Source organism: Amblyraja radiata, chromosome 22, assembly GCF_010909765.2.
Source record: "Amblyraja radiata isolate CabotCenter1 chromosome 22, sAmbRad1.1.pri, whole genome shotgun sequence".
Classification (NCBI taxonomy): Eukaryota; Metazoa; Chordata; class Chondrichthyes; order Rajiformes; family Rajidae; genus Amblyraja; species Amblyraja radiata.
Genome location: NC_045977.1, coordinates 19,610,550 through 19,632,691, shown reverse-complemented (window position 1 = coordinate 19,632,691; position 22,142 = coordinate 19,610,550). Strand labels below are relative to the sequence as shown.

The 22,142-nt window shown below is 45.2% G+C and overlaps 1 protein-coding gene across 2 annotated transcripts in view; it reads right to left on the bottom strand.

The window, feature by feature from the left end:
• Positions 1-22,142, bottom strand: part of adap1 (ArfGAP with dual PH domains 1) — a 121,406-nt gene that overhangs the window by 5,397 nt on the left and 93,867 nt on the right. Inside the window, exons 5-9 of one of the 2 annotated variants that reach the window (XM_033040531.1) lie at positions 9,211-9,323; positions 7,783-7,929; positions 6,210-6,293; positions 4,763-4,825; positions 476-547 (exon numbers count right to left, since the gene is read on the bottom strand). In XM_033040531.1, coding sequence (XP_032896422.1) covers positions 476-547; positions 4,763-4,825; positions 6,210-6,293; positions 7,783-7,929; positions 9,211-9,323 — 479 coding nt within the window. The remainder of the gene's footprint in view (positions 1-475; positions 548-4,762; positions 4,826-6,209; positions 6,294-7,782; positions 7,930-9,210; positions 9,324-22,142) is intronic. The other variant, XM_033040532.1, reaches the window with a different exon arrangement.

Here is a 22,142-nt window from a genome sequence, read left to right as displayed (position 1 = left end):
ACAGGCCCTTCGGCCCATTAGGACCACACCAACTATCGATCACCCGTTCACACTAGTTCTACACAGACAGTGCCTGATGTCAGGATCAAAACCGGGTCTATGACGCTGTAAGATAGCAGCTCTACCGCAGCGCCACTGGGCCGCTCGGTCCACGGGCACCCTGGGGGATTTACGGGACCATTGAGCACTGCATGGGTGGGGGCGGGGGGGGGGGGGGGGGGGGATGGGGGTGGAATGTATACTTAACAAGGATTGTGAAATAGTTATTTAATATTCAGTATTTAATAATATGTGTTTTACTTTGTATTATGGTTTGTTTTTATTATCTTGTATTGTACATAGAATCTTTGGAAATAATTGATTAAAATTATTATTGGTAAAAAAAAAGCCATGCCGCCCAAATGGAAATGTTTAGCTAAAGGATCAAGTTAGCTCCACAATGTTGCTGAGTTACTGTACATAGTGCCGTACTTACCAATGGGTCTTTAAAATACATCAGCCTCCTGTCATCCAGTGTGAACCATCGTTTCTTAAACCCTTCCGTTTGCTGGGGGAAAGCAGAACAAGGTTAGAAATACTGGTGTGATTACCACTGGTGTGATTACCACTGGAAAATTAACATAGAACAGTACAGCACAGGAACAGGCCCATCTGCCCACAATATCTGTGGGAAACATGATGCCAAGTTAAACGTTTAGGTTTATTTTTGTCACGTTTACCGAGATACAGTGCAAAGCTATGTTTGGTATGCTATCCAAACGGATCAGATACACCATGCTTAGACACAAGCAGTTCAGACTCAAGTACAAATCTCCTTTGCCTGCCTGTAATCCCTATCCCTCAATCTGTAAATCGACGTGCCTATCTAAAAGCCTCTTAAATGCTACTAAAAGACTCAAATGTCACTATGACGTGCAATATCTATGGAGATGCAGCCTGACCCGCTAAGTTACTCCAGCAATGTGTCTTTTTGTGTAAACCAGAATCTTTTGGGGAAACCCAAAGAATTGCATAAGACTTTGAAAAGCATTGGATGCTAGTGAGTAGTATTTAGGGATGCAGTGATCTGAATTCACAGCTCCTAAAGCTTCCCAACGGACTGCAAATCGTCAAATTAATTGGATGACTCAAGAAAGTATTAAATAACATGCTTCAAATCACACTGCCGGAGAGGAGACTTAGAATAATATGTGGTCTTCCAGATCTTCCATTACACTTGTGGGCATCTTGCAGTAAAGCTGCCACAGCCTATTCAACCACATCTCCTCAACGATACAATGAACAATTTGAATCCCAAACAAGGATTCAAACTCTGTTTCACTTAAGGGAGATTTGTAGCAACAAAGTCTGAAGAACTGTTCTGACCCGAAACATCACCGATCCATGTTCTCCAGAGATGCTGCCTGACCCGCTGAGCACTCTGTGTGGGATTTTGTAGCATTTGTTTTGGCACTGAAAGGTGGAGTTTATAACACATGCGGGGCAATATTGTCACGTTCACTACGGTTTAATTCATTCAACAATGCCACTCATTGGATGTTAGGGAGACAGAGGAATCACAAGCAGATATGAAACAGACTTACAGGTCCGCCTATCATTGTCCCAGTCCTTACACTAAGCCAACAGTTGTGCAAGGAACTTAGTTTAGTTTAGAGCTACAGCATAGAAACAGACCCTTCGACCCACCATCGATCACCCGCTCAGACTTCTTCTGTTATCCTAAAGCTAGCATTTCCTAACAATAACCGCAATGTTGGAACTTAGGCCTGGAACATCTGTACAGTGTCCCATTGCAGTCAGAATGAACATCAGGACAGTAATACCCTCTGTAGATTTATTTTTTATTTTTAGAGATACAGCGCGGAAACAGGCCCTTCGGCCCACCGAGTCTACACTGACCAGCAATCTTCCCATACACTAGCACTATCCTACTCACACTAGGGACAATTTACAATTTTACCAAAGCCAAATAACCTACAAACCTTTATGTTTTTGGAGTGAGAGTGGAAACCGGAGGTTCCGGAGAAACCCCATGCAGGTGGAAAACGTACAAACAACACCCGTCGTCACGATTGACCCCGGGTCTCTGGCACTGTAAGGCATTCCTCTACTCTTTGTAGATCTCCCAACACTTTGTATAGAGATACAGCATCCAAATAGTCCCTTCAGCCCACCGAGTCCATGCTGACCATTGATCACCCGGTCACACTAGTGCTACCTTATCCCACTTTTGCATCTACTCCCTGCACACTAGGGGCAATTTACAGACCAATTGACCTACAAACCTGTACATATTTGGGATGTGGGTGGAAATCGGAGACCCCCAGTGCAAATCTATTACCGACAGTATCCGAGGTAAGCTTCAAACCCGGGTCTCTGCACTCGTGAGGCAGCAGCTCTTTCACCTGCACCACTTTGGCCAGGAAGAAGCTTTATACTGCTTTACGTTGGTTAGATTCTAGTCTTTCCATGTTTTGCAGAAAATCATGAGGGGAATTGATAGGGTGAATACACACTCTTTTACCCAGGATGAGGGAATCAAGAACCAGGGGGCATAGGTTTAAGATGAGGGGGGAAAGATTTTATAGGAACCTGAGGGGCAACTTTTTCACGAGTTGTGGGCATATCAAGTCAAGAGTGTTTTATTGTCAAATGTCCCAGATAGAACAATGAAACTCTTACTTGCTGCAGCACAACAGAATATGTAATCATAATAAATAATATGATAAATGAGAGAGAAAATAATGTTCAGTGTGTATATATATGCATACTCACATATGTATATATATATTTACACATACACACATACTCAAGAAACAAACAATAACAGTGCAATAATAATAGTCTATTATAGTTCAGAGCTTATGAGGTTGTAGTGTTTAAAAGCCTGATGGCTGTAGGGAAGAAGCTGCTCTGGATAGGAAAGGTTTATTTAGAGAGATATGGAACAAATGTGAGCAGGTGGGAATAGCGTAGATGGGGCATCTTGGTCGGCAAGGGGAAATTGAACTGAAGAGCATGTTTCCGTGCTGTATGACTCTAAGCTATTGAAGCGGATACAATGCTTTCAAGAGACATTTGAACAGACATATGGGTAGGGAAGGGTGGAGGGGGATGTTGACCAAACGCGGGCAAATGGGCCTAGAACAGAATGTCAACTTGGTCAAGCATAGATAAGGTGGACCGAAGGGCCTGTCTCCACGGTGTATACTCTATGGCTCTGACTCTTTCAGAGGAATGTGAATTCAGGGCTTCAATAGCACTGACCAGCAGGTGGAGCCAACGAGCTGAAAGAGGGTCTGGTCCTCTTGATGATGAGAGCAGGAGAGAATCTGTGACCTCAGCATCTCTTTCAACAACAATAGCCGGGTGCCCGGGAGTCCCCGAGATATCTCCATCAATGGAAACGAGAGTGAAATGGAGCTGGTTTAAAACTGACCAACTGATCCTCAGCTGATGTAAAAATATTGTTCTTACTTGCAAAAATAATTGATTTGACAAAGGAATTAATCAATATGGATCTCGTAAGTACATCGCTGATAAATGAGTAGCTGTCCAAACAGATGGCACCATGTCAAATCTTGTCTGATATCAGTCCCATACATCAGTTTCCGCTACTTATAACAAGCAAGTTGTAATTGAGTGGGACAAAGGTTTAATTAACATGGAGCATATTTAATTAACCGCCAGGGGAATGCAGTGGGTCAGGCAGCATCTGTGGAGACAAAGGGATGGTCGACAATTTGGGTCAAGACCTTGTATCTGGACCGAGTATGTGGTGCAGATAGTCAGCTGGTTTCCCCGATTCATTTATAGCCCTACGGCCCATCGAGTCCACACCACCCATCGATCACCCGCTCACACCATTTCTATGTTATTCCACTCTCTCACCCACTCCCTGCACACTGGAGGCAATTTTTACAGTGGCTCTCAGACCCACATATCTTTGTGGTGTGGGTGGGAAGCCCATGCAGTCACAGGGAGAACGTGTAAACTCCACACAGAGAGCACCTGTGGTCACAATCGAACCCGGCTCTACCAGCTGCCCTGATTGCTTGCCAGACCCTTTCTCACCCCTTTACACTGGCCATTAATTGGAAAGGTGCAGGGAAGATTTACGAGAATGTTGCCAGGACTTGAGGGCCTGAGCTGTAAGAAGAGGTTAGGCAGGCTGGGACATTATTATTTGGAGTACAGGAAGCTGAGGGATGATTTTATAGAGGTGTATAAAATCATGAAGGGAATAGATTGGGTGAATCAAGAACCAAAGGACAGAGGTTTAAGGTGAGGAGGGAGATTTAATAGGAACCTGAGGGGCAACTTTTTCCACACAGAGGGTGGTGGGTATATGAAATGACCTACCCGAGGAGGTCATTGAAGCAGGTACTATAACAGCATTTAAAAGACATTTGGACAGGTACATGGATTGGAAAGGTTTAGAGGGATACGGGCCAAAGGCGGGCAGGTGGGCCCAGTGTAGATGGGGCACCTGGGTCTGCACGTTTTCCCTTCGACCACGCAGTTTCCTCCCACATCCCAAAGACGTGCGGGTTTGTAGGTCATTTAGTTTCTGTAAATTGCCCCTGGTGTGCAGGGAGTAGATACGCAAGTTGCATAACATAGAACTAGTGTGAATGGGTGATCAGTGGTTGATGTAGACTCAGTGGGCTGATGGGCCTGTTTCCTTGCTGTGTCTCTAAAACTAAAACTAAAAACATTCCCAAAATCCAAAGATATAAGAGAATGGAAAAGTCTCACTGACCTTCGGACCCGTTTTCTCCATGTATCCTTCCTTTCCATAATTTCTTGTCAACTTTGGTACCAGCTGAAATAAATATTTAAAAAAAACAATCAGCATTAATATTAGACAAACATGGATTGTTTTCTCTGGAATGCTAGAGGTTGAGGGAAGAAGTATATAACATTATGAGCAGCATAGATATGGTAGACAGACAGAACCTTTTTCTCAGGGTGGTAAAGTCAGATACTGGCGGGCATAGCTTTAAGGTGAGAGGGGTAAAGTTTAAAGGAGATGTGTGAAGCAAGATTTCTTTTACACGGGGTGGTGGTGGAGGCAAGTACAATGGTGGAGTTTAAGGGGATTTTAGATAGCAACGTGGATATGCAATGAATGAAAGAATATGGATTATGTGATAGCAATTGAGATCAGTTTATATTGCCATCATATTCGGCACAAGCATTGTGGGCCAAAGGCCCTGTCCCAGTGCTGCAATTCCAGTCTATGTTCTCATATTCTTTCAGGAGACTTGAAAGATCAACAGATTTCTCAACAATTGACCTAAGCCTTCATTTCCTTTGGTGTCCAGAGAGTGAAGGGAGATGATGCTGAAGTGAAAGATTTTAAAGACTGTTAACTGTTTCTCTCTCCACAGATACAGCCGGACCTGTTTCCAGCATTTTCCATTTTTATTTCAGTATCTGTTTTAAAAACATTTTTTAGTGCTGTCATGTCCATCTGACTAGTTAAACCTAACTAATAATTCTTCGGGCAGCACTGTGATGCAGGTGGAGGAGCACTGTGTGGTGAAGGGCTCTTCCTACGCTATATTTTTCTATGTTAGACTTTAGATACAGAGTGGAAACAGGCCCGTCGGCCCACTGAGTCTGCGCTGACTAGCGATCGCCCCGTATACTAGCACTATCCTACACACCAGGGACAATTTACAATTTACAGATACACGTTCTCCCTGTGAATGCATGGGTTTCCTCCGGGTGCTCTGGTTTCCTCCCACATTCCAGAAGACGTGCATGTTTGTAGCTTAATTCTGTAAGTTGTCCCTAGTGTGTAGGATAGAGCTAGGGTACAGGGTAATCGCTGGTCGGCATGAACTCGATGGATGAAGGGCCTGTTTCCACGTCGTATCTCTAAAAACTATAATAAGAAGCCAATTAGTCCACAAAGTTGTAGGTCTTTGGAATGTGGGAGGAAACCGGAGCACCCGGAATAAAAACCCACGTGGTCACAGGGAGAACACACGAACTCCGTACTGACAGCACCTGTAATCAGGATTGAATCCGGGTTCGGCGCTGTGAGGCAGCAACTCTACCGATGCACCACTGTGCCGCCCCACAATATGGTTGTAATGCTATAGTTGTAATGAAGCAAGATTGTGCCTGTACCTCACTGTATTTGAACATGTGACACTAAACCTGATTTAATGCGATTTGAATACATTTAAAAAACTCACATCGGCGTCGCTGGCTCCAGGGAATGCCACTTGTAAATAATGGAAGCGAGCTGCCCGGATTGCATTGAACCAGTCAACAATCTCCTATTAGGAAAAGGAAAGTATGAGCAGTCCTTGCTTATCCATCCTCACTGTCTGGCTAACTGTCAGAGTGAAGCCACATGCAAATTGGAAGAACAGCACCTCGTATTTCCCTTGGGCAGCTTACAACCCAGCAGTATGAACATTAATTTCTCAAATTTCAAGTAACCCCTGTATTCCCCCCTCCCTCGTCCCCCACCCTAGTAGTTCTACTAGTTCCACTGTTCGCATCCCTGTATCCTTTCGTTATCACCTTGTTCCCAGCCAACAATGGGCCATGATGGACTCCACCCTTCCTTCATCATCTGTCGTCAATGAGTTGTTCTGGCCTTTTCCTATCTCCAGTTCCCTCGCCTTTACTTTCAGTCTGAAGAAGGGTTCTGACCCAAAGCGTCACCCATCCTTTTTCTCCAGTGATGCTGCCTGACCCGCTGAGTTACTCCAGCACCTTATTTCCTTTTGTGTAAACCAACATCTGCAGTTCCTTTCTTCTTTAAATACAATCGTGAAACTCAAGTATAATAGGTAGAGCAAAGGAGAAGATACAGTGCAGAATGAGAGCAGTTGTGCAGGGCCCTAGTGAGACCACACCTGGAGTATTGTGTGCAGTTTTGGTCCCCTAATTTGAGGAAGGACATTATTGCTATTGAGGGAATGCAGCATAGGTTAACAAGGTTAATTCCCGGGATGGCGGGACTGTCATATGCTGAGAGAATGGAGCAGCTGGGCTTGTACACTCTGGAGTTTAGAAGGATGAGAGGGTATCACATTGAAACATATAAGATTGTTAAGGGCTTGGACATACTAGAGGCAGGAAACATGTTTCCGATGTTGGGGGAGTCCAGAACCAGGGGCCACAGTTTAAGAATAAGGAGTAAGCCATTTAGAACGAAGACGAGGAAACACTTTTTCTCACAGAGAGTGGTGAGTCTGTGGAATTCTCTGCCTCAGAGGGCGGTGGAGGCAGGTTCTCTGGATGCTTTCAAGAGAGAGCTAGATGGGGCTCTTAAAGATAGCGGAGTCAGGGGATATGGGGAGAAGGCAGGAACGGGGTACTGATTGGGGATGATCAGCCATGATCACATTGAATGGCGGTGCTGGCTCGAAGGACCGAATGGCCTACTCCTGCACCTATTGTCTATTGTCTAGAATATACTTCTCAGCATTGTAGCGCACCAGTTCCTGAGACAAAGTCCAATGTCCTCAATGGGGAAGGGGTGAATCAGACAGTATTCTAGATTATGGAATGACCATTCAGAAGCCTGATAATAGAGGGGAAGAAGCTGTTCTTCCAGAGAAACATGGACATTGGTGAACCCACTAAACCTTAGGAATCACACAGTCCACTCTTACTTGAGCATTTTCCAAGATACCAACAACTTCAAAATAAAAACAAGTGCCCACAATCTACCACATATTGCCCAAAATACCCTCAAACTCTTGTACCTGTGTCAAAATGATTCTTTCAATTTCCACAGTACCATTGCCATACCTTTCCATCCTCGTGATAGACAAATATATTCCTTGTGCTGTTGTCTTTTAAATATGTAATTTGCAAGCCGTTTGGGTTCCCTATTTTCGCTGGTTGGAAGGTGGCATTGATTTGTTCCAGTCTTAGAACGGCTTTTGGATCTTTTGCCTGAAGGCCAAACAAAACAAAAGATCAACATGGATTCCTGGAACTATCTGGGTTAAGAATCCTTTTCCCAGATTTGAGTATGTTTAAAACCCAATAGTCACGTTTAAAATGATTATACAACATTTATTTAAACTATGTTATTTATCTCTAAATCCAATGTTCTGGACTTTATAGATACAGAATGGAAGCAGGCCCTTCAGCCCACCGAGTCCGCACCAACCAATGATCACCGCGTACACTAGTACTATCCTACACGCTAGGGACAATTTACAATTTTACCAAAGCCAATTAAGCTGCAAACCTGTACGCCTTTAGAGTGTGGGAGGAAACCGGAGCACCCGGAGAAAACCCACATGGTCACAAGGAGAACGTACAAACTCCATACACACAGCAACCGTAGTCAGGATCGAACCCGGGTCTCTGGCGCTGTAAGGCAGCAACTCTACCGCTGCGCCACTGTGCTGCCCCTTGTTGTTCAATGGCTTCATAGAATGCAAAACCAGAATGATCAGGCTGAGCTGCAGATGTGGCGAGCCTGGGCGAGGGAGGTGAGAAGTCGTATATGCTAGCTGTAAGCTTCAGTGAGCTGCTTTTGTGACCACAGTTGGTGCTCGCTAATGTGCAGACAGATGTCACAAAATGAAAGATGTGGCTTTTACCCATAACCCATCAACAATCAGTGGGTGTAAGGGATTGAGTGACCCAGGACACATACACAACAGCAGTGTGGCCAGGACAAGGCCAGGGGCAGTACAGTACCCCAACAGTAGAGTTGCTGCCAAAACGTGGAGGTAGCCCAGACCATCACACAAACCAACTGCCCTTCCATTGACTCCATCTACACTTCACGCTGCCTCAGCAAGGTCACCAACATAATCAAGGACCAGTCTCACCCCAGTCACACCCTCTTCTCCCCTCTCTCATCAGGCAAGAGGTATAGAAAACGTATACCTCCAGATTCAGGGGCAGTTCCTTCCCAGCATCCTATCATCAACTAGAGAGCGGTCCTGACCTCATTGGAGACCTGTGGACTATCATTAATCAGACTTTTCTGGACTTTATCTCGCACTAAATGTTATTCCCTTCATCCTGTATCTGTACACTGTATAGTCTTTCCACTGACTGATCAGCACACGACAAAAATAGCTTTCCACTGTACCTCAGTACACGTCACAATGATAATAAACTAAAACGAAACTAAAGTTTCACACCGGTTTTGTTTCATCACATTACTGACAAGACAAGGGTACTTAAGCACAGATGATGAATTTGCCAACTTACATCGTGTTTGTTGAAATATTTCAGGACGCCTTCTCGCTCAGATAATATAAACTTCCTGCTTAAGAACTGACCGTTGTCACGCCCTCTCTTCCACAGAAAGCCTTCTCTGTAACCTTGAATGAAACATGACAAGATGAAGGATATGCATCACCGCTCTCCTCACATTAGCAAAATACTTTGTTTCTGGAGATACAGCATGAAACAGGCCATTTGGCCCATCAAGTCCACGCCAACCATCGATCAGCCGTGCGCACTAGACCTATATTGTTCCTCCATTTGTTTCCACTCCCTACACTCCAGGGGCAATTTACAAAGGTCACTTAACCCACAAACCTGCACATCTTTGAGATGTGGGAGGAAACGTGGTCACAAGGAGCATGTGCAAACTGCAGACAGACAGCACCCGAGGTCAGATTGAACCAGAGATTCTGGCCCTGTGACGCAGCAACTCTACCAGCTGCACCAACTGTACCAGATAACCTCAGAGAAATTGGAAAATCAAAGAAAAACAGTTGGCGGATGCCAAAAGTCTAACGTAGAAACAGAAAATGTTAGAAATACTGTTCCTAATCACTCATTGTCCAGATAACATTGCTCAAGCTTCTCTCCTCAAATGTTGCCAGAGGTTTTTGAGCAGGTTCTGAATTTATTTCAGGTTTCTGGCATCTGCTGCATTTTGGTTTTGGAAGGGCAGGATGAGATGAAGAGAGGAGGGAGGAGGGATCTGTAGATCATAAGCATTTGGCCTCACTGTATGATGCGATAATTAATGTAAATTCTACACGACTAACCGACAAGATCATGTTTCACTATCTCCCTATACTTTCCCCAATGACGAGAAAGCTGATGATGATGACAGTTCATCAAGGATCATGAGTGTTTAATTGTCACCTGAACCAGGACCGCAACACTGAAATTCTTACTTGCCGTAGCTTTACAGGCGAATTAACTCAGCAACACAACAAATAAATGCACAATAAACAATAATACAATAAATTATCAGTTATGTAGAAACAAGGAACCACAGATGCTGGTTTACAAAAAAGACACAAAATTTTGAATAACTCAGCGGGTCAGGCAGCATCCCTGGAGAACATAGCCTGGTGATGTTTTGGGTCAGAACCCTTCTTCAGTCTGATGTGGGATGTGGGAGGAAACCGGAGCACCTGGGGGAAACCCACGCAGTCACAGGGAGGATGTGCAAACTACACACAGACAGCACCGGAGGTCATTATTGAACCTCAGTCTCTGGCACTGTGAGGCAGAGCTCTACCAGCTGCACCACTGTGCCGCCCGGAGGTATCTTGGTAAGCATGGCTGAGTTGGGCTGAAAGGTCCATTTTCACAGTCTATAACTGATTAATGTATTTGCCAAATTTGTTTGGCTTCATTTTAACTGATGAGAGAATATTTAGCATTTTCGGTTGGTACCTTCCTACAGAGTGATTGTAGTTGGGGGGAGAATCTAGAAGAGAGATGAGGGCAGGGCAAAGCAAGGTAAGTGATACATGGGGATAGACTCAAAAGCTGGAGTAACAGCATCTCTGGAGAAAAGGAATAGGTGACGTTTCGGGTCAAGACCCTTCTTTCTCCCGAAATGCTGCCTGACCCGCTGAGTTACTCCAGCATTTTGTGTCTATCTTCGGTTTAAATTAGCATCTGCAGTTCCTTCCTACACAAGTGATACATGGATACAGGTGCATTGGGTTTTGATTGGCAGATGGATTGACAAAGGCCAGAGTTGGGGAGAAGACAAAAGGCTGCAAGGAGATAAGGAGAGATAAGGTGTGAAATGTGAAGCCAGAGGAAGGGATAGTTCATAAATTATAGGAGTTATAGTCTGGCTTATTTTAGCTTTGACATCCGTCATGGAAAACCTTTTGCAAAGCACCACGCTTTTGTTCAAAGTATTCACCAATTTTTGGAGTATTGTGTTCAGTTCTGAGCACCATGTTTATAGCAAGCATGTTGTCAAGCTGCAAAGGGTACAGAGAAGATTTACGAGGATGTTGCCAGGACTCGCGGGCCTGAGCTAGAGGGAGAAGTTGAGCAGGCTAGGATTCTATTTCTTGGTGCACAGGAGGATGAGAGGTGATCTTATAGAGGTGTACAAAATCATGAGGAATAGATCGGGTAGATGCACAGAGTATTTTGCCCAGAGTAGGGGAATCGAGAACCAGAGGACATAAGTTTAAGTTGAGGGGGGAAAGATTTATAGGAACCCGAGGACTAACTTTCTCACACAAAGGGTGGTGTGAAAATGAACGGAACGAGCTGCCGGAGGAGGTAGTTCCTGTCACAACGTTTGAGAAACATTTGGACAGGTATATCGATAGGACAGGGTTAGAGGGATATGGGCCAAATGCAGGCAGGCGGGACTAGTGTTGATGGGACATGTTGTTGTGGGCAAGTTGGGCCGAAAGGCCTGTTTCCACGCTGTATGACTCTAACTTGACGCACGGCCCTGCCATTCAACACAATCATATGTTTATACGTGGATCACAAACTCTGAAACAGAAAATAGCGGAAAAAACCCAGCAGGTCTGGCAGCATCTGCGGAAAGAAAGACAAGGAATATTTCAGCTCTGAGACACTCTGATAGAACTGGGAAAGAGAGATGCAAGGGTTTACAGTTGGAAGAAAGGTGGAAGAACACATAGATCAAAGGGAATATCTGTGAAAGGATGTCAATCAGCCCTTTACCAACTGCAGAGGTTTAATAAAAATTGTCTTCAGCACCGTGTCTGTGCTCAATATCACTCCATGGTTTCCCCAACCTCCCACCCATGTGCAGCTGTGCTTTATTTATGGGGTCTTTTGATCTGGTGCCAGGGCACAAATTCTGGCAGTCAGCAGTGCTCCAACCCGGCCAAGCTCAAAAATAAACCTTGCCCCATGAAACAGTTATTCCTGAATGACATTCTCACCAATTGCTTATTGCCTATCTGCCAGCCATTGTGCTGTATCCCGGCCACTTCCTCTGGCAGCTCGGTTCACACCCTCTGTGGAAAAAAATGTTGCCCCTTGGATCCCTTACAAATCTTTCCCCTCTCACCTTAAACCTATTTCACACAGAGGACGGTGGGCACGTGGAACGAGCTGTTAGAGGAGGTATTTGGGAGGAAACCGGAGCACCCGCAAGTAACTCACGTGGTCACGGGTAGAAAGTGCAAACACTACACACAGACAGCACCCAACGTCAGGATCGAACCCGAGCCCCTGGCGCTGTGAGGCAGCAGCTCTACCAGCTGCCCTCTTTGACAAGATGCCGAACACACAGATTGTGATCCAGTCAAACCTTTCTGCCTTAAGAATAAGGGATAAGCCATTTAGAACGAAGATGAGGAAACACTTTTTCACACAGAGAGTTGTGAATCTGTGGAATTCTCTGCCTCAGAGGACGGCGGAGGCCAGTTCTCTGGATACTTTCAAGAGAGAGCTAGATAGGGCTCTTAAAGATAGCGGAGTCAGGGGATATGGGGAGAAGGCAGGAACGGGGCACTAATTGTGGATGATCAGCCATGATCACATTGAATGGCGGTGCTGGCTCGAAGGGCCGAATGGTCTACTGCTGCATCTATTGTCTATTGTTTATTCCCCGCATCTACACATTGCTGAAAGAATGACTGATCAGGTGGACAGGACCTGTCAGAAGAATATCTGATGACAGAATAGCAGAGAAGCTACTTTATTGGGAGCATCCTGAGGGCAAATTATCACACGGTGAAGAGATAAAGAGATTCAAAGCCTCTTAGAACATCCCTGAAGAGGTTCAGCATTGACACATGCCACTGGGAACAGCAAACATTGGATTTGCCTGTTTGGAGAGCCCACGTTAAAGGTGGTTTCATAGAGACACCAAGCATGGGAACAGGCCCTTCAGCCCAACTCATCCATGCTGACCAAGGTGCCTCGTTTACGCTAGTCCCACTTGCCTGTGTTTGGCCCATATCCCTCCAAACCTTCCTTACCCATGCACCTGCCCAAGTAACTTTTAAATTCTGTCATAGTATCTGCCTCAACTACCTCCTCTTGGTTCTTGGTTTCTTGGTCCTCCAAAATATTCCAAATGGAATTTAAACTGGAGGTGGTGAAGGGAGGACTTAAGCCAGAAAGGGTTATTGGGAAGAAAGAGCTACTTTAAATTTAGTTGCATCTGGTTGGGTAACTATAGTAGGGTGGAGATTATTCCATGCTTTAATTGTGCGGGGGAAGAACGAATTGCTGTACACATCTGTCTTTGTAGCTGGGATCACAAATTGGATCGAATGCCCTCGTCTGCTCCTAATTGGTTTGGGTTTGGTGTAGGTCTTGTAATCTATGTCGAGCTGACCATTTAGTTCATTCCAAGTACCCAACACCCTGGTACAGCGGTAGAGTTGCTGCCTTACAGGACCAGAGACCCAGGTTCGATCCTAACTACGGGTGCTGCCTGTAGGGAATTTGCACATTTTCCCTGTGACCACGTGGATTTTTTTATGGCTGTCCGTTTTAGTCCCACATCATAAAGACGTGCAGGTTTGTAGGTTAATTGGCTTCTGTAAATTGTTCTTAGTGGGATGAATAGAACTAGTGTATGGGGGATCATTGGTCGGCGTGGACTTGATGGGCCGAAGGGCCTGTTTCACGCCGTGTCTCTAAAACTAAAATTCTCTAAGTGAAAATGTTGCCCCTCAGTTTCGTATTAAATTATGACCCTCTCATCTTAAACATATGTCCTCTTGTTTTTGATTCCCTTACCCTGGGTAAAAGACATTCACCCTAGCTATTCTCATCATGATATTATACACCTCTATAAGATCATCCCCCAGCCTCCTGCACTCCAAGCCTGTCCAACCTCTCCCTATAGCTCAGGCCCTCAAGTTCTGGCACCATCCCCATAAATCATCTCTGTAATATTTCCAGCTTAATGGTGCTCGTATATATAAGGAAGCTAGAATGGAGGAACCAAAGAATTTAATGTTTAATTTAGAGAAACAGGCCCTTCGACCCATCGCTGACCTTTGATCTCCCATTCACACTCGTTCTATGTCATCCTACTTTTACATCTACACCCTACATACTGGGGTCAATTTACAGAGGCCACTTAACCTACCAACCCGCATGTCTATGGGATGTGGATGGGGAATAGGAGGACCCAGAGGAAATCCGCGCAGTTACAGGTAGAACATGCAAACTCCACACGGTCAGCATCCAGGGTCAGGATCGAACCCGAATCTCTGGTGCTGTGAGGCAGCAGGCCTACTGGCTGTGCCACTGTGCAGCCCCAAAAAGGAAAAGAAAATCTCAAACATCAAGAACCACTGTTGCTACAGCATCCATGGGCATCTGTCATCTGTGTGCAAGGAAACTTCAAGCGTAGATTGGTCTAATCAACAATCTTGTGAAAAAGCAACGTGATAAATTAGGTGCCATGGTCTTACTAGCGAAGAAGACTGCAACGTGGTGAATACTGCCCAGTCCACCACTGAAGAGATCTACAGGAGTCTCTGCCTCAAAAAGTCAGCCAGCATCAGAGACCCACACCACCCTGGCCACACTCTCATTTCACTCCTGCCATCGGAAAGAAGGTATAGAAGCCTGAAAACTGTAACGTCCAGGTTCAGGAGCAACTTCTTCCCTGCTGCCATCAGGCTATTAGACACTACAAACTCCAAATAAGCTCTGAGCTACATATTTTCTCTCTGTCTCTGTCTCTGACTGTAAATATATATATATATATATATATATATTATGTGGGTGTGTATATATATATATATAAATATAAACCCACACAATTGTGCTGCTGCAAGTAAGAACTTCATTGTTCTGTCTGGGACATAAGGCAATAAAACACTATCGACTAAGTGATGAACAACCGCAACCACAAAGGAATGCACAGCTCAATATTAGAACTAAGAAAACTGACATATTCCTTCAGTCAGTCTCAGACTTTGCTGTTAAATGGTACGTTAATTAAATTAAATTAAATTAACTGCTGAATCGTAGCACGTTATAAGACATCCTAGTTGGGTCATTCTGTTTCAGTTTAAGTGATGCGTGTGAACCATTGGCTGATGGAGCATTAAATATTCTCTGAGACTAGTAAGCATGGATCATTATCCATTTCATTACCAAAGCCCCGTGCCATCACCTACTGAGAGATCAGATCCAAGATGTGACATATATTGTGAAAGACAAGATCTCTGGCACCGTGGCTGAATGGAAATCCACCGATGCCCCTACTTGCTTAGAACACTGAGGGGATTTAGTATGTTTAGTTTTCAGTTTTAGTTTAGAGATACAGCATGGAAACAGGCCTTTTGGCCCACCGAGTCTGGGCCGACCAATGATCACCCGTACACTAGTTCTATCCTGCACATTAGGAATAATTTACTGAGGCCAATTAACCTACAAACTCGCATCTCTTGAGAGAGTGGGAGGAAACTGGAACACCCGGAGAAAACCCATGCAGTCATCGGGAGAACATGCAAACTCTGTACAGACAGACCTTGTAGTCAGGATCAAACCTGGGTCTCTGGCGCTGTGATTTAGCAACTCTACCACTGCATTGTCTGAATCTCTCTTGAGCTTCCACAGGTGTACAGTAGAGAACATATTGACTGGTTGCATCACGGCCTGGTTCAGCAACACGAACGGCCAGGAACACAGGAGATTACAAAAAGTGGTGAACGTTGCCCGGTCCATCACGAGTACTGACCTCCCCACCATTGAAGGGATCTACAGGAGTCACTGCCTCTAAAAGGCAGCCAGCATCATTAAGGACCCACACCACCCTGGCTAGACACAAAAAGCTAAGAGTAACTCAGCTGGACAGGCAGCATCTCTGGAGAGAAGGAATGGGTGACGCTTCGGGTCGAGACCCTTCTTCAGACTGGTTAGGGATAAGGGAAAGGAAAGATAAAGACGGTGAACAATGAATGAAAGATATGCAAAAAAATGATAAAGGAAACAGGCCATTGTAAGCTGTTTGTAGGGTGACCGTGAAAATGAGAAGGTAGTGCGACTTGGGTAGGGGAGGGATAGAACGAGAGAGGGAGTGCCGGGGCTACCTGAAGTGAGTGATATCAATATTACCACTGGGCTGTAAGCTGCCCAAGTGAAATATAAGATGCTGTTCCTCCAATTTGCGTTTAGCCTCACTTTGACAATGGAGGAGACCGAGGACTGAAAGGTCTGTGTAGGAATGGGAAGGAGAATTAAAGTGGTCAGCAACTGGGAATTCAGGTTGGTTCACAATGGCTGAGCGAAGGTGTTCCGCGAAACATCGGCCAGTCTGCTTTTGGTTTCGCCGATGTATATGAGTCCACATCTTGAACAACGGTTACAGTAGACGATGAGGCCAAACGCAGAATGGACGATCGTTTCACGGAACACTTTTGCTCAGCCCGCATTCATCATCGTTACTTTTTTGCATATCTTTCACTCATTGTTCTTTATCTCTCCACATCACCTTCTATATCTCTCGTTTCCCTTAACCCGAACCAGTCTGAAGAAGGGTCTCGACCCGAAATGTCACCCATCCCTCTCCAGAGATGCTGCCTGTCCGGCTTTTCCAGCATTTTGTGTCTATCTTCGGTTTAAACCAGCATCTGCAGTTCCTTCGTACAAAAAAACACCCTGGCCACCCTCTCATTTCTCTCGGGAAGAGGGCCCAAGAGTCTGAAAACAATGACCAGGCTCAGGAACAGCTGCTTCCCAACAACCATCAGGCTCTTGAACACTATAAACACCAACTAAACTATGGACAGTCTTAGTTGCACTAGGGACTCGGGGCTTTTATTTTTTGCACTAATATTGTTTTTTTTACATTGAACATTGTTTGATTATTATGTTATCTGTTGAGTACTGTGCTTTCAGACCTTTTGTGCTGCTGCAAGTAAGAACTGCATTCCTCCATTTTGGTACATATGACAATTAAACACTCTTGCCTCTTGAATATATCCAAGAAATGAAATCTCTCAAGATGTGGTAGTCCTTTTCCCTGTGCTCCTTTCATTTCAAGTTCTTATCTATGATTTAACACAACATTTAAAACATATCTTCAGCATCTCTAGGAATTGTTTATTTATTCGTTTGGGAATCTACTGTCCATTATTTATGGCCCTTGAGATGATAGCATGCAGTCTTCTTGAACTGCCTCAGTCCATGTAATGAAGATCCTCCCATAATGCTGTTGGAGATGTCCAAGATGTAGACCTAATGAAGGACGAGTGATAAATTGGGATAGTACATGTTCTAGGAGCAGAATTAGGCCATTTGGTCCATCAAGTCTACCCCACCATTCAATCATGACTGATCTATCTTTTCCTCTCAACCACATTCTCCTGCCTTCACTCCATAACCCCTGACACCCTTACTAATCACACTACTAAATAGTGGACAACTTATAAGGTAAACTGTAGTGGGTGACGTTCCCATTAGGGTCCAGCCCTGGGCGGTAGTTGGACATGTTTAGAAGGTGCTGTCAGAACCCCCAGGGCAAGACACTGCAGTGCATTCTGTACACAATGTACATGCTGCAGCCACAGTTTTGGTGGACAGAGTGAGCATTGTGTTATTCAAGTCTCCTTTGTTCTGGATGGTGCTAAATTTTCAGCTGAAACCTCCTCTCACCACAGATGCTGCCTGGCTTCCTGTGCACCTCCACCCTGTTTTATTTGTTGTGAGAGGAGCTACAACAGTATTTATGTAGCTCCCTATGGACATTTAACCACAGTAAGGCTCTCAATACCCAGCAACGATGGTGCCCAAGCCATGCTACTCTTTGCGTGCTGGTCTGAAGAAGGGTCTCGCCCTGAAACATCGCAAATCCATATTCTCCAGAGATGATGCCTGACCTGCTGAGTCACTCCAACACTTTGTGTCCTTTGGTGCCCTAAATTTATTCTTTCTTGCTATTAACTTCTGGTTTACTGCACAGAGAATGTGCAGAACAAGGTCCAATTTCTACCAAAGTTGGCTTGGTATGTGTTATACCGCTCATCGGGTTGACACACAGGCTCCAATCTGCCTATTATAAACCTCTGGTTAATGATTCTAGGCTGGTATATGCCTGATCCAACCTTGCTATGTAAAGACCCAGTCTATGTCTCATTCACCCTTCAATTCTCTTCCAAGCACAACACAGGAGGCTGTTGCCTCACCAAGCTGCTAAAAATAAACCTGTATAAATATTGCATCACCTTCCCCAATGACTGGATTCTACAACGGCTCACACTTCAATTATAGAAATGAAAAGGAAGGTCGAGGTGATAAAGGGTCAGTACACCAGAAGCTGCAAAAATAAATCTTGCTGCTCACGGATTGATCAAAGTCGTCCTCGTGAATTACAACGAGATGATGCAGACATGTTCATCTGCAAAGTCTGACCTTTATCTGCAAAAGTGCACAAAGCGCTGGAGTAACTCAGCGGGTCAGGCAGCATCTCTAGAGAGCAAGGACAGGTGACGTTTCGCATCGAGTCCCTTGCTTAGGCAGATGATGGGGAATTAGGGGCGGGGGAGACAAAAGCTGGAAGAAGGGAGAGGCAGGGCATAACGTGGCAGGTATTAGGAGGACACAGGCGAGGGGGGGTTGTGATAGGCAGATAGTGGCACAAAGGCCAGACTTCAGGCCAGCTCCCTTTCCCCCCAATGCACACCCCTCCTTGGGTAAAAATGTCAACTATCCAGGTTCTCCAGAGATGCTGCCACACCTGTTGAGTTACTCCAACACTTTGTGTCTTTCTTTATTAACCAGCATCTGCAGTTCCCTGTATCTCCATTTAAATAGGAAGTGCATCTTTATCAGTCCTGGTGGGTATCAGGTAACGAGGTCAGAGTTACACAGACTTTTGTCAATGCAACACTGACTCAAGGGCGATCACGCTGCCTTACAGCGAATGCAGCGCCGGAGACCCGGGTTCGATCCTGATTACGGGTTCTGTCTGTACGAAGTTTGTGCGGTCTCCCCGTGACCTGCGTGGGTTTCCTTCGAGATCTTCGGGTTCCTCCCACACTCCAAAGACGTACAGGTTTGTAGGTTAGACTGAAAAAGGGTCTCGACCCGAAACGTCACCCATTCCTTCCCTCCAGAGATGTTGCCTGACCCGCAGAGTTACTCCAGCATTTTGTGTGTACCTTCGATTTTAACCAGCTTCTGCAGTTCTTTCTTACACAGGTTTGTAGGTTAATTAGCTAGGATGTTAATGTGCGGGGATCGCTGGTCGGTGCGGACCAGGAAAGGGGTACTGATGTTGGATGATCAGTCATGATCATATTGAATGGCGGTGCTGGCTCGAAGGGCTGAATGGCCTACTCCTGCGTCTATTTTTCTATGTTTCAACATGGTCCAAAGAATCAGGGGCGGCACGATGGTGTAGCGATAGAGTGGCTACCTTATAGCGCCAGAGACCCGGGTTCGATCCTGACTATTGCCGCTGTCTGTACGGAGTTTGTACATCCTCCCTGTGATCGCGTGGGTTTCCCCTGGGTGCTCCCGTTTCCTCCCACACTCCAAAGATGTACAGGTTTGTAGGTTAATTTGCTTTGGTAAAAACGGTAAATTGTCCCTAGTGCGTAGGATAGTGCTAGTGTACGGGGATTACTGGTTGGCGTGTACTTGAACGGATTTGCGATGATTCGGGTCGGGACCCTTTTTCAGACCAGCACGCAAAGAGTTGGCGCCGAAGGGCCTGTTTCCCTGCTGTATCATTAAACTAAACTAAATGTAAAATTTGGAATTATTCACTTGTGTGGAATTAAACTGAAGTGTAGCTCAGTTAACTACATAGATCCATCTCGACTGCAGGGACTCAAGCTAGTTCTGAACCACTTTCATTTTTGCTGCATCTTCATGCATTATTTAAAATGCTCTATAGTCCCCCAAGAGCTGACCTTAATATTTGTATTCAGGAGCACACAATTCTGTAAGGGTCCTTGTCATGCATGGTTCATCCCGAGCAGCTCCGTCACAGAGGACTCTCGGATTTACGGACTGTTCCCAGGACACACTTGGAGACGGACATCAAGTGCTGCTGGAAGGTCATCAACTCGGTGAAAGATGCTCCTTGGTCGGCCCAAACCTTGTTGATCTCCCAGCAGAGCGAGATGTCCATCAGGGAATGTTGCCGACTGGCCCACTCCAGATTGCAGGAGTACGTGCTGAGGGACGCACTGAAGCTCGGTGCAGCCAACACCAAGTCTCTGTGGGTGGAGGACCACAGTCTAGGGTGCTTCTGCTGCTGGGCATTGGGGGGCAGGGTGTGGTGGAGACACCCCTCAAATAGGGGAAGGGATATCACCCCGGGGGCCACATGAGTGGCAAGGGTGTTTTAGTTTAGAATTAAACTAAAAAACAGAAACAGACCCTTCACCTCGCCAATCAATTTAAGGGGTGGTGCGTGGCGCAGCGGTAGAGTTGTTGACTTATTGTGCTGGAGACACAGGTTCGATCCTGACTATGGCTGATGTGTGTACAGAATTTGTACTTTTTTCCTGTGACCACATGGGTTTTCTCCGGTTTCCTCCCACATTCCAAAGACGTACAGGTTTGTAGATTAAATGGATTCAGTAAAAATTGTAATTTGTCCCTAGCGTGTTGGATAGTGCTAGTACACGGTGATCGCTGGTCAGCGCGGACTCGGTGAGCCGAAGGAAGAACTGAAGGAGGGTTCCGACACAAAAAAAACACCTCTTCTTATTCTCCAGAGATGCTGCGTGACCCGCTGTGTTACTCCAGCACCTTGTGTCTATCTTACCATAATTAGTAGTTTTATTGGACAACTAAGCTGCACGTGCAACACTCATTACCAGAATATTATATAGATTGGAATTAAACATTTATGGAATCGTCAACGGATTCAAGTTTAAACTTCATCCGATTATATTACTCTCCAGTTAACATGCTGTAGTCATTGACCAGGAACAGTCTCCAACATTAAGCAAACCTGTCAACTCTGCACCATCTAAGCATTAACGCATTCCCAGTCGGGAGCCCAGGGAATTACTTCCCTGGAGCTCTGACTTATCACTTTCCAGAACAACGTGATGTCGTCAAGAATGAAAAAAACATGAGATTCCCTCCTGAGCTCATTCACCCACTGCCCTGCAACTCGTCAATACTACGCACACAGCCAAATCCCACCTCACTGCAGTGGTGGTAATGTGCATTATGTCAACCTGCATTTCAATCCTTGCTGCAAGGCTACAATCTAGCATCATATTTCCCCCCCCCCCCAAAAACTGAAGTTAATACATGGACAGCTAGCAGACAAAACAGTGCAAACGCATTCTCAGATAGCACAAATGCATTCAGGGAGTGGTTGAACTCTCTCAGGCATGATGTACAGGGAATTTGCAGAGGTTATACTGGGGAAATGGTACTTACAATGGAGGTTATGATCACACATTCCTGCCAGCAGGACTGAAGTACACATTTAGGTTTAGGTTGTACCTAGGTACAGTGAAAAGCTTTGTTTTGCATGTTATCCAATCAGATCAATTAATACAACGCACATCTCCAGATTCAAGTACAGTTTCTTCCCAGCTGTTATCAGGCAACTGAACCTACCCACAACTAGAGAGCGGTCCTGAACTACCATCTACCTCACCGGAAACGCTCAGACTACCTTTAATCGAACTTTACTGGCCATTATCTTGCACTAAACACTGTGGATGGCTCGACTGTAATCATGTATAGTCTTTCCGCTGACTGGATCGCATGCAACAAAAGCTTTTCACTGTGCCCCGGCACACATGACTATAAAGTAAATTAAACTAAGGCCAGGTAATTACAGGCCTGCAAAAGGAACTGCAGATGCTGGTTTACAGTAAAGGACACAAAATGCTGGAGTAATTCAGAGGGAATTACTCCAGCACTCTGTGTCCTTTAATTACAGGCATGTAGGTCTAACATCAGTGGTGGATAAACAAATGTTCTTGCTAGTAATC